General features: G+C 53.6%; 1 protein-coding gene across 1 annotated transcript in view; it reads right to left on the reverse strand.

Moving 5' to 3' along the window:
- LOC119093086 (nuclear factor NF-kappa-B p100 subunit) overlaps positions 1-13,501 on the reverse strand; it is a 44,425-nt gene that overhangs the window by 4,061 nt on the left and 26,863 nt on the right. Inside the window, exons 10-20 of the mRNA XM_037215977.1 lie at positions 7,867-7,901; positions 7,410-7,461; positions 6,721-6,881; positions 6,408-6,476; positions 6,122-6,187; positions 3,834-3,917; positions 3,294-3,386; positions 2,555-2,602; positions 1,352-1,369; positions 846-863; positions 231-319 (exon numbers count right to left, since the gene is read on the reverse strand). Of these exons, the coding sequence (XP_037071872.1) occupies positions 231-319; positions 846-863; positions 1,352-1,369; positions 2,555-2,602; positions 3,294-3,386; positions 3,834-3,917; positions 6,122-6,187; positions 6,408-6,476; positions 6,721-6,881; positions 7,410-7,461; positions 7,867-7,901 (733 nt within the window). The remainder of the gene's footprint in view (positions 1-230; positions 320-845; positions 864-1,351; positions 1,370-2,554; positions 2,603-3,293; positions 3,387-3,833; positions 3,918-6,121; positions 6,188-6,407; positions 6,477-6,720; positions 6,882-7,409; positions 7,462-7,866; positions 7,902-13,501) is intronic.

Consider the following 13,501-nt stretch of genomic DNA (forward strand, 5'->3'; position numbering starts at 1 on the left):
AGCGAGAAAGAGCGAGAAAGAGCGAGAGAGAAAGTGAGCGAGCGAGAGAGCGAGGGAGAAAGAGAGCGACAGAGCGAGATGGCGAGGGGGCGAAACAGCGTGTCTTATGTGAAAAAACGAACCTCCGACACAACAATCAGTACACCCTGAGAGATGCACTGCCACCTTGCGCCCCTGTGACGTAAGACGAACCAACCGGCGGTGCCCCCCTCCCTCCCCCAGGTGCGTACCGCCGCGGGGGGGCGTGGTTCCGGCGAGGTGGCTGGGGACAGCTGTCATCCATGATGCCTGGTGGCAGCGCGTTCAAAAATTCCTGAAGCTGAAACGAGGAAGACGCTCAGCCGGCAGCTAACGGCAGAGCGAGCATTCACAAATGACGTCACTGGTATCTTACTGGCACCGGCTTTGAACAGGCAAACTAACATGCATGATGTATGTATGAACTAACATGTATGTATAACATGTATGTACGAGCTAACACGTAAGGCGGCGTCCATCAACCTGCTGATGTCGGCATTGATCGTTAACAAACTATCCTTATTATATATGGGAACACCCAACAGCCAGACATCATTGAGCACCAATAGCCCAATCACCCGACTGCAAATGACGTCACTGAGGTGTTGTGCCACAATAATGGCACCTTGCATTCATTACGCGGGTAAAACGACCTCCGAACTTATACCACAGATCAACTCCCCCGACTCCTGGCATCGATGCAAGGCTCACTGACTCCACGTCTGTACCTGGGACAGACGGGGTTGAACCTAAACCGACTGAAACGACCAGACGTTTGCATCACAGCTGCTTGAACCATGGGCACCCGTGGAAAAATGCGACCTTACCTGCGCTCCCGAGAGGATCTGCAAACGGAGGAGACGGTCAGTAACATGGCCGCGACGGTGGCACTCATCGTCTATCTACATCGCATTAAACAAGTCGCTGGCAAGCGGTGACCATACGTCATCGACGCTAGCCTTACTGAATCACTCGTATCCGATATGAGTCGTTTACAGCGTGCAACGTGCGCGCATGGGCAGCGTGCCGAGACGGCCACGCCCTTGCAGACGGCAGGCACACGCAACGCAAGAGAACTCTCATAACCGCAGCCGTGGAACACGCGCCAGAGAATGGCCATCAATAGACTGGATACTACACACTGTGAGTCATCAGTGGGCCAACAGTCCAAATACACTGACCATCAATGGCAATCAATGACCATCAATGACCATCAATGGCATTAGACACTGTGAGACACAAGAAGCAGGTTCCCAGCAAGTGCCAAGACGGAGAAGACCACAAGGGCGGTCCCGCCTCCCCCCCCCCCCCTGCCACCTCCCAAAGTACTCACGCCATCCAGAACCCCTTCCTGAAAAGGACAAAGCACGGGTCAGTAATACTTCACGAATGCTCTCTGTCGCACGTGCCGTGCATGTACGTAGCCGAAGACACACCGAGGTGGCGCGGGTGTCGCATCCCCACATGAAACAGATCTGGACACTTGTGCGTAAGCTTTGCATACGCTTTGACCAGTGCTGTTAGATAATCTGCACTGCGCCTCTCCCCGTCCCCCGCCCCGCCCGGCCTCGAGAAAACCCCACATACGCGCCTCCACCCACGCACCCTCCAGACGGGAACTCCCGGCCAGCCAATGCCAATGCAATGCCAATGCTAACGCCAATGTATGAACATTACCCGCTGAACAATGACAATACAAAATGGCAAAAGTGGCGACAGTGACAATGACTATGCATTGACGCAGCCTTTCACGAGTCATTGACAAGTGTTCGACACGCTACGCCATCGACGCTGGCTTTGCTGGCCCATTCGCCCGTCACATCAGCCCTTTAACAGAGTGTATTCGCCCGTCACATTAGCCCATTAGCCCTTTAACAGCGCGCGTATGTCACCTGCCGTATCAACTACAACACAGTGGTTGGCAGGGACATGCAAAACAACAAGAAAACAGCTCTAACGAGCCGTAGTGTCCGCTTCAGGAAATGGCCACCAGTGCAGTGGATACTGCGCGAAGCGATCAACAACAGCAGCAGCTCTCAATAGTGGCACGGCAGGGCACACACTGGGGACGTTATGGGGGTGTCCTGGGTGCGTTATGGGCGTGCACTGGGGACGTTATGGGGGCGCAATGGGGACGTTATGAGAGTACTGAGCACATTACGGGAAAGTGCTGGGGACGTTATGAGGATGTACTGGGGACGTTGTGGGGTGCATTGGGGACCTTACGGGGTGTATTGGGGACATTACGGGGGTGTGCTAGGGGTGCTATGGGTGTACTGGGGACGTTACGGGACGCACTGGGGCCGTTATGGGGTGCCCTGGGGGTGTTATGGGCGTGCACTGGGGACGTTGTGAGAGTGTACTGGGGGACGTTACGGGTGTGCTGGGGACGTTATGGGGTGTACTGGGGAAGTTATGGGGGCGTACTGGGGACGTTGCGGGGGTGCACTGGGGACGTTACGGGACGTACTGGGGCCGTTATGGGGCGCCCTGGGGGCGTGGCGCCTCTGTGGCCACGCAGCGAGCTCGGACTCACCATCACTTGTTCGCCTGGCACTCCCATGACCGACGCGTCAGGAGCATCCTGCCAAGCACGAGCATGCGCGTGACAACGACCGGCCGACGCCACCCAGCGCCGGGCACAGGGCCCACAGACTACACGGCCACCAGCCATCGACTACAAGGCTCCGTCAGTTTCCGGGCACAGGGCACACAGACTACACGGCCACCAGCCATCGACTACAAGGCTCCGTCAGTTTCCGGGCACAGGGCACACAGACTACACGGCCACCAGCCATCGACTACAAGGCTCCGTCAGTTTCCACAGCCGCGCTCCCATTTCCAATAACACGCCACATAAACGCAGGAGAGTAAAGACAACAAAGACCACATCATGCAGCCTCTCGCACAACGGCAAAACAGCAACAGCAAGCAAACGTGGGCAGCCCAGCCCCCTCCCCCCGCCCCCCAGCCGCGTGTCGCGTCCCACCTCCTAGTAGCGGGAAGCCTCGGTCCCCCCTCCCAGCCGGGTGTTCCGTCCCACCTCCTATTAGCGGGAATCCTCGGTTCCCCCTCCCTCTGGGTGTTCCGTCCCACCTCCTATTAGCGTGAAGCCTCTGCCCCCCCCCCCCCCCCAGCCGGGCGTCGCGTCCCACCTCCTATTAGCGGGGAAGCCTCTGCCCCCCCCCCCCCCAGCCGGATGTTCCGTCCCACCTCCTGTTAGCGGGAAGCCTCTGCCCCCCCCCCCCCCCAGCCGGGCGTCGCGTCCCACCCACCATCGGCCGGAAGCCTCCGTGAGAGGCCATCCTCGGGCTGGTCGTCGACGCCGAGCTCTGCGGCACGGCCAGCGTTGGCACTGTCAGCGGGATCTGCCGGCGTCGGACAGACTGTGAGCCCGCCTACCGGACGCTAACCACCAGCAGCCGCCAGCAGGAGCGGCCATTTTTAAATCGGGGGGGGGGGGGGGGCTCATCCCATAATGCTGAGCTTAACTTCCCGCCCCGAAACCTGATTTGTATCCAGATTTTGGGCACCTAAACTGGCGTGTCCGATGTTAAGGATTTATTTTCTTTAAATCAGGCGATAAAAGATTGCTTTCCATCTTACGCTCATGTCAGACTGCAGCTCTGTGAGAACCTTAAAACTGGGGCGTAACCCGCAGCTAACATCCTGATAAGACCGTCCGTCCGACATGGATATGATCACTGGAAATGAACAGTCATTGGTGTTTTAACAAGCACTCAGCTGATGAGGCTATACCGCGTCGCCAGACTGTGATCCGCGCAGCCAGAAAACGAACGCGTGCCGACACTCACATTGTCCAGCATGACGTCCTCCACGCTGTGCGACGTACGAGGGGCGGCGGACGACAGACGCGGGTCGCGATTCGGCAGCAGCGCCTGAGGAGGCGGAAGGAGACGCTGTCGGCCAAGCTGTCCGGGGCGCATCCTCGGCACTAGCCGACTCGACCGCGCGACAATCACACCGGACGCTATGCCCGCTTCTACCCCAGGCCCCGGCCTCAGCCCGCAAAACCTGCGGTATGCTGTGCCCGGTATGGCGTGCGCGGTGTGCCGCGCATGGTGTGCCGTGCATGGTTTGCCGCGCATGATATGCTGTGCCCGGTATGCCGTGTCCAGTATGCCGTCCATAGTATGCCGTGTCCGGTATGCCGTCCATGGTATGCCGTGCATGGTGTGCCGTGCATGGTATGCCGTGCATGGTGTGCCGTACCCGGTATGCCGTGCATGGTATGCCGTGCCCATGCCAGGTAAACCATGCTGTGCATGGTATGCCGTGCCCGGTATGCCGTGCATGGTATGCCGTGCCCGGTATGTCGTCTATGATATGCCATGCATGGTATGCCGTACACGGTATGTCGTGCATGCTATACCGTGCATGGTATGCCGTGTGCGGTGTGCCGTACGGGGCCACTGAGCAGGCAACGGGACAATATCGCGGTAGTGGGATGGGACGGCTACCAGCCCCGGGACGGACAGAAACGCGGAGAAATGTGTTCGGAACGCTGTTCACATCAACACACCATGCACAGCATTCAGACTGCAAACGGATCTTTTCGCATATCACACTGTGGAGTGACTCTCCGTACACTACCAGTACTTTTTCTTCTTTACGCATCGTTTATTACATCTAAAACAGCAATGCAGGCCGTAGTGATGGAAACAAACAGCATACGTTATAAGGCATGAAGAACTGGATTTTCGATGGTGTATAAGTGCTGTGGTTGAGAATACTGCGCAATAATAATAATATCCATCATTAGGAGCCTTGAGCATGTGTCAAAACCCAGAAAATATTCATCACGCAAACTTTGCGTACAGCACAATTACACACCTAAAAATGACCTCATTAACACTTTTATTTTCCAGCATATGCTTTAACTGGTCTACGGTACTCAACACAGACATCACAACTGGATCCAATCAGTTCAAATCTCGAATAGTTCAGGAAAAAATGAGGTATGCAAATAAAGAAGACGAGACTGTATGGGGCGCATCGATCTCAGATCATCCCTGCAACCCACATGGTTTGGTCGCACCATAATATTCTCAACGATTACATTGCTGTATCCATTGCAAAGTCTTAACAGCTGGCAAAGCCTGGCCTGCTTTCGTCTAGATTCCAGCGTCTCCAACGCAGCCCAAGAAGCATACCATTTACACCTCGGTGCCTGCCATACTTGCCTTAAACCAGTATCGCTGCCCCTCTCTGAGCTATCTCTGTGCTATGGAATGGACCAAGCGCCCGACATCCGGGTCCTACACGTAACAAGCATACTGCAACATTGGCCTGGCCAAAATATTTTGGTTTCGGTCGGTTTTTTACATCTCTGTTTTTTTACATTTCTGCTAGATACTTTCTCGGCATACCTGACATTCTGGTTACATTTTCCTGCTATGTTTTTGAGCTCCCCGTGCCAGTCAAACCTACCTGATATCTGCACCCCATGGTACTATAATTCTACTTTTTTAATGAAAATCTGCCTCTTGTTATCCACATGATTGAACCATTAATGATATCAGCCATTTGCCACACTAGCAATCTATTGAGCATACCTTCTGAAAAATTGCATTCGTTTGGCTAGAACAGTCAACGTATTAATATATAACCACGCCATCAGCAAGCGAACGCATATCACAATTTTATCCTTCGACTTTGTCATGCATGTACACAATGAGCAACAAAGGTATTAAGTCACTACCTCGAGGCACCCCAGAACTTCAAAAACAATTTCCGAATGACGCTGTCCAGGCTCACTTTCCGTGTTTGATTTGAAACGAAGGAAGCCACCCATCCGATTAGTGAACTGTTCATCCAAAAATATGTTAACTTCTAAAGAAAACGTTCTTGGGAAGTTTGCCAGATGCTTTACTGAAACTAAGGAACACTAGATCAACACTTGTTTCTCATCAAACGCTAACCCTATTTCATCCACGAACACCAACAACGATGTCTCACGTGAGACAAGTCTCGTCCACACAACGCGGGTGTTAACATCCCCTTAGCGTCGCAACTCTGACAAAATTTGGCTCGGACTGAAAAAAACGTCCTGTCGGTTTGTGACGTCACACTTGCCACCCACCGGCGGAGACGGCTGAGAGAACTGCTGGTGCAGTCCAGGATCGTACAGCTGCGCCTCCGCCCCCATCTGTGGAGCATGTTCACGTTCAGAAGTCACCACATTCGGCCACAATCCGAGGTATTTTCCCCTCTCCTGCTATGCGCCTATGTCAGCGGCACGCGGTTGGGGGATCCCATTCATGCGGTTGGGGATCCTATTCATCAGAGTCGCCTTTCTAACAGCATTCAGTCCCGATTGAGATTTGTTCCGAGGCATCGCGGTTTATGGGGCCAGATGCGTCACTCACGGGCGGAGACGGCTGTGGGTACGACGGCTGGTGCAGTGTGGCATCGTACAGCTGCGGCTCCGTCCCCATCTGTTGGACAATTTCACAATTAGAGGTTACCCCAGTTGGCCACCACCCAAGGTGCGAACTATTTGACCCTCTCCCACTATGCGCGGACGTCGCGGGCACGGGGCCCAGGAACCCCACTAAGAGAGGCGCATGTGTTTTGTCCCATTCACTTCATCACGAACGCTTCTGCCGTTCTCAAATTTCTTACATCGCCGGTCATTCAGAGTTGTCCAATGACTATTCGGTCATGTAAAAAGACACTTGCCGATGGTTGGTATGAAGACGGCGGCAAGTAATACGGCGCCGCCTGCGGCTGGTTTCGCATCTGCTGTTGATGCTGTTGCTGCTGTGGCGGCTGCTGTTGCTGCGGCTGCTGCTGCTGTTGTTGCTCCATCATTACTCGGCTTTGAAAGCCTGAGTAGTTCGCTGTGCACGATATGGAGTGTCACCACTGGGACGGCCGTGCCCAGGTCAACATGAGCTCAGTCATGCTTTTTGAGACCAGAATTGAGCTTGATTCGATAAGGCTCAGTACCGAATCAAGGATAGTGCAAGTTTCCTGTGAATCAAGCTCCAAAACAGTCTCCACGTTATGGCTTGATTCACAGATTTGGTTCAATTCTTGCCCTCTTGAAACAGCAACGTTGAAAGTTCATTAAAGCTTCGAAGAATGGTAGTTTCAGCTACTCCAAACGAGTCCAAATCAATATCAGCCCAAACTTCACTGAATCTTTACACCCTTATAGCAGTGATAGCAAATGGCATGGCACGACAAATGACGTCACCGGAAAGGGCCTAGCACGTCATTCGTGCTATTCTTGTGACGTCATTCGCGGTGACGCAATCCTCGACACCGGAGACATCGAACAGCGCCACGGCCAGGCCAACACCGAGGGGAGAGCCCACGCCCCTATGTCACACGTGCCGCCGAGCGCGCTGCGCCCAGTCTCGTACCTTGTTCCATTTGCAAGAAAGTCTCTCTTAGCTCGCGTTCAGATTGTGGTACCTAAAAACGTGAAGTTGGTCATGAGGTTCCACGCGGCGATCGGCGTCACACCGCTCTCCCCGTGGCGCGACACATTTGCTTAAATCTGGACGTGCTAACTCACACCTCTTGGCAATAAGAGCGTCTCGGTCTCGATCCTCGCTCAATCGAAATATTCCGACGGAAAACACGAGCAGCCGCGAGTTCCTGCAAGTATTCGACATCTCGAAAAATGCTAGTTGAAAGAACGCTATCCGTATTACAAAAACTGACAGTAAATAAATTGATGATGTGAATGGATGATTCACGTGAGTAGAATGCAACCAAAATTAATCTTGAACACGACGATGAGTTCGAAAGAAATGAGATGTGAAAACACGATTGAAAAATACGACAATCCGTTTGGAGACAATAAATGGCACTCACTTCGAACTGGAATGACCTTCCCGCGCATGAACCTCCTGGTGAAAAAGAAAACAACACATAAATAACAGACACGAAGGGTGAAGAAGAAAACATCTTTTAACAAGAAAAACGGGTTGGCATCTACATCACATTTCTTACCAACATGAACAACACACACAAAAACGTAACTGTTCGTTCCGGATGCGGTCCCTTCTGAGGCCCCGTGAAGGGCCTCTGATTCGCGTCACGTGTCACGTAACGTCACGCCGTCATAACTGATGAATGCTGCAGATTGACGCGCATCACTGTGCATCGCTTGTCTTTCATCGTGGTGTGCGTTCTCCACTGACGTGCTGAAGTGGTGAAAAAACACGACGAAATTGACTGACTATTCAATCTGCCATCAGCTTTTAAGTCCACGAAGAGGATTCAGGAATTTCCTTCGACACTTCCGTATGATGCCTGTCTTAAAAAGTCACCGTCTAATTGTCTAAACGTAAACGAATGGATGTAAATAAACAAACATCGGGGAAAAGGACATTTAAATCATTGCGAATGTCAATGCATGTGTGCTTGAATCACACGCATGCACATGCGAGCATGTGGACCAAGCACCTTGGGACCCTATGAAACCGGAACGGGTCAAGAGCTACGATGCAAGCCAGACCAACGGCGCATCTGCTTGCTTCGTCGCCTTCAGTGGTTGATGTGGCTGACGTGGTTGTGATGTCCTGACGTGGTTGCGATGACGCTCGTCGCGCGGCGGACCGCCAGCACAAGGCAGCCGGCTAATTCTGCTCAAATGAGACATTCAGAGCCGGCGCGCCTGACCTGACCTGACCTGACCCGACCCAGGCGCACTCCATCGCCGCAGCCTCCGTCGGCGCCCCGCGGGCACGCGCGGCGGCGCTCTTGGCTGGTCAAACATCGCCCTGGTAACGCCACGTGATCAATACACGCAGTCGCCGCCGGATCGAGGCGCTACCTTAGGAGCGCCCCCCCCCCCCCCCCGTCGTTACGGCAGAGCTCGGTGGCGGCGTCCGATCACAACCCCGCGCTTACTGACACAAACCGTCCGTGGTGCGGTTCGCCTTACGATTGGGCGTGTCGTACTTACGGATGTACGTTACCGCCAGTGCCTGCGCACACCGACGCACATGAGTCCGCTGGCCAGCGTGCCCAAACGTATGCCGCTGTATGCCGCACATATATGCCGCTGTACGCCGCGCGTGTACGCCATTGTATACCAGACATACATGCCGCCGCGTGCTGCACATGTATGCCGCTGTATGTCGCACACGTATCCCAATGTATGCCGTTGTGTTACATTATGCCGTATGCTGCTGCATGCCGCTATATACCATACATGCATGCCGCTGTGTGTCGCACATGTATGCCGCATATGTATGCCGCTGTGTCGCTCATACGCAGTGTCTGGCGCTTACTGATACTAGTGAGGCGAACGAGCGGCCGTGACGCATACACGTTACGTCGGAACGGTGACGATGCAGCAGTCGATGTTGGAAAAGCTGGTCGGTAACAGCTCACCCCACATCCTGTCCCGTCCCGTCCCGTCCCGTCCCGTCCCGTCCCGTCCCCACTCCATTCAATCCCATTCCATTCCATTTAAGCCTATCCCGTTCCGTCCCATTCCATTTCATTCCATTCCAATCCAATCCAATCCAATCCCATCATGCTCGTGTTATGTCGATCTGACTGCCGTTTGCTTTACAATTTGAGTGTGTCGTGGGCGTGGATGTGCGACGGCAAATCCACTAACCCTTATGAGGGCGACGCGGGAACGGCATGAAAACGCGGGGCTTCGGACCGGGCGCGAACCCACGCCCTTTCGGCGTGAGAGAGCGGAGGTCGGGCACGCCCCAGACGCCGCTCCCAGCCATCCATCTGGCCGACGTTACCAGAAGGGTTCCCGAACCTCGGCACCGCCCCGGGGCAGGTTCGACCACCCCATTCGCCCTGGCCGAGGGGGCCTTTACCCAGCGCGTCGCAGTGCTCCCGTGTTCGGTTGCTTCAAAAGAGAAGGCGTTACGTGATCAGGCAGCCTCGGTGATACCGTTACGGTAACGGAACTGTTACGGTTGTGGACCAGGCTGCTTGGCACAGACCGCCGACAGTCTGCGGACAGTCTGTGTCCGCGCAGTCTGCGGACACAGACCGCCTAGGACGGTCGCGGCCCACAAACATGTCGAAGCACCACTACCGGGACGTCCATGATCGTCTGCGTGAGATGTGAACCGCGTTGCTCATAATCCCTGGGTCTGATGTTCCCGGGGCTCTGGTCGTGCCGGATGGACGACACAGAGTGAAGCCGCTGCGAGCCCACGGGTCGCTTGGCTCAGCTCGGCCCCGTTGTCAGGGGGGGGGGGGCATGTCCCCCTCCTTGACCCTCCTCTTGGCAACATCCCTAATTTAAGGCAAGTGGAGAAGATCTCGTTGGTTTCATCGTGATTGCCGACGATCTTTTTGGGCTCCCAATCAGGCGGTTATGATGGCCGACGTTGGTCCTTTTGGGCGAAGCAATACCACGTCTGCATGGCATCCAAATGTGGCCAAATCTTTGATAAAAAATCATCCGGCGTGTTACGCTCAGCCTGGCCTGCACAAACAACAAAGAAAATGATGGCGCTGCTTCTGCTGATCGAGATGATGATAATGGCAATGCAACCACTGAAGTTGGGGCCAAAGGCTACCACCAACGGCTCCACCTATCACTGAGATGAGCTGATGCCAAGCGAGCCCTCGCCCTGTGTTGTGTGCTGCTGTTGTGTTGTGTTGCTGTTGCGTTACTGCGTCTTGCTAAACGAGCCACCTGATTCAAGCAGCACTTACCATGCGATGACACCGACCCCGCGTATCGAGTACCTCCCCATCCGTAGAGGCCTCGGCGGTGGGCGGCAGCCCGAGCTGGGCGGCGACGACTCCCGTGTGTGACAGTGACATCATTGACTCGCAGCGACCGTGACGTCATCGGTTTGTGGCAACCACCGGACTGCGGCAGCCATCGGACATCGCTGGCTTTGGCTAATGCATGAGTCAGTGACGGCTTTCACTACCTTTTTGCAAGGGCTTAGCGCAAGAATCGTTTTAAATGTATCGAGGTGATCCGGTGTGGCGTCCTAACGAATATTCTTGACCTCCTCCGCATCATCAGAGATCCCTACTGGGAACAGATACCACGTTCGACCAAAGGTTTAAAGAAAGACATTACAATGGAGATATTCACATAGCACTATGCGTTTGCAATATGCTATGTTTAGATTACCCTTGCTTGCAAATTTCGGACCTTTCAAGACAACGTCCGCTGCTCTAAACAACTACGACTATCATGACTAATTTCCTATTATTGATTTTCAATTTCCGACAACAAACAAAACCGGCGTGACAAAAAGCCCGCATTTTAGTAACGGCTGCGCTTCAGCAAAACAAGCACCCATCTTTAGATGAATGCGATCATTGCAAGATGCCATCCAAGCATTGACCTAAATTCTAGTGTGTGCCGCGCGTTAAGGCTCCGTGAACAGGACTGAAAATGAATCGACGTCGTCCCAGTGACGTCACAGAGATGCCGTGATACGCCCGAGATGCGAGTTCGTTCCTCGATGACGTCACTTTCTGTTCGTTCCCTGGTGACGTCACTACTCAGTTCGCTCCCGATGACGTCACTGCTCAGTTCGTTCCCCCGGTGACGTCACTACTGGTTTCGCCTCGTCACCTTCGGCATTCGGCGAGCAGCAATCGCGCTGTCGGATGGCGCAGCCGGGCGGGGACCCTGACCCCCGCTGTTGCCACGTGCTTAGTCTCTCTACTGACCTCAAACGAGGTCAAAAGAGGACCCCGAACGAGCCGTAGCCGGACAGGTCACCACATGACCCCGTGTGGGCCAAATGACCGCACATCGGTAACCACATGGCGCCACAAGGGTCGCGACATTACATCACACGGCTCAGAGCGTAACCCCAGACGGTTCACATGACCCCAGCGGGTCACACGACCCCAGAGAGTCGCATGACCCCACACAGCCCGCTAAATGTCATGACACGGGACAGATAACATGACACGGGTCACATGACCCTAGACAGATCGAAAAATAACATGTCACGGGACGGATGACACCACACGGGTCACATGGCCCCAGACGGATCGAAAAGTGACATGACACGGGACGCGCGCCAACGCGCAGGTCACATAACACGCACGGTCACAATCTCACGCGGCCAGAACACGGCATAACCTTTCCGATGGGTGGGGTCCGGTTCGTGGACTGAATCACTAGTCCATGAGTTGAATCGCCGATTCATTATCACCGTGTACAACACGGCGTTTTCACGTTGGCATCAGCAAGTGGACGGTCAGCTGCTCACAGCAGGCGGATATCGTGACATTCCATTTCCGAATGTGTTAAAAAAGCGAGCTCAACAGGCCCGTCTGTCAGAGAACGATCTTCAAAGGTTAAGAGATGGCAAAGAACGTGACGTCCTCGGATGACATCAGGACCATCGACAGCGAGACAAAAAAACAAAAACAGAAAATGGGCAGGAGGTCGAGATCGGGATGAAAACCGTTTGCCTTCACCACAATGGCGGACATTTGTCATTCGTATGCCCCAATCAGAGACAAAGGTCGCTGTGACGTCACCAAGATTCACAAGCAGGACGAAGACAACTGGAGAGTCCAGCCGGGACAGAAATCGCTGGTCCGGAAGGCCTTAAATCGAACCTCCACCACAATGTCCGTAACAAAGCTCCAGAACTATGGCCACGCGACGCGGAATATCATTATTTGGTGATATATCAAACGACGGTAGAAATCAAAGGAAAAAATCAAAGAAATGGAAGACAGTCTATCTAAATAGGGTGGAGACGAATCATGATTTGATACTGAACGATGTATAGCGAGAGAATATCAACATGACAAGACACAAGTGTAAAAAATGAGTTAATAATAGTAAAAACAATGCGGCAATAATGTTCATAAAAGCAACTCTCACCCAACCAAACCAAATCACCAGAAACAGATCAAACCAGACTATAGTATTGCAGACGGAAGAAGTGGCAAAGGATGTCACGCTATCAAAAGACAGAACGGAAGTAGTGGCAAAGGATGTCACGCTATCAAAAGACAGAACGACGCCGAACAATGTATACCGATGTGAAACGAGATCCCAACCTACACGGCCGATTTCACGCGACTTTTAGGCGAAACAGCTTCTGGAACACTGCAGTGGCATCAGTGCGCAGGACTAACTAGCCATAATTCCAAGGCGGAGCTAGTAGCACCATGATGCGTCCGTTGTGAAAGTCCAGCCTGGCGGCACGCTTTGGAATGACGCCCGCATTTCTGTGCGAATGTCGGGAAACATTTCTACATATGCGCGGATCTCAACACATCTGGACCGGGGATCTTTGCGTCTCGTTGTAGGGTTGTTTTGCGCACCCCGATGTTTTCTCGGCCCCAATGTGGCACTCCCGTCACCAAATGGACCTTGGAACTCACCAAAAAGCCGCACAAGCCCTTCACACCTCGTTGACTATGATTTCGCTAGAATGTCACGAAGTTCCGATTCTGCTGGACAACAAATTACGGGAATGTCCAGACACATTGAGACACTGCTCGCGATATTCAAACATCTACGAAA

The sequence above is a fragment of the Pollicipes pollicipes genome, unplaced genomic scaffold, assembly GCF_011947565.3.
Source record: "Pollicipes pollicipes isolate AB1234 unplaced genomic scaffold, Ppol_2.1 Scaffold_1600;HRSCAF=1878_pilon_pilon_pilon, whole genome shotgun sequence".
Taxonomy (NCBI): Eukaryota; Metazoa; Arthropoda; class Thecostraca; order Pollicipedomorpha; family Pollicipedidae; genus Pollicipes; species Pollicipes pollicipes.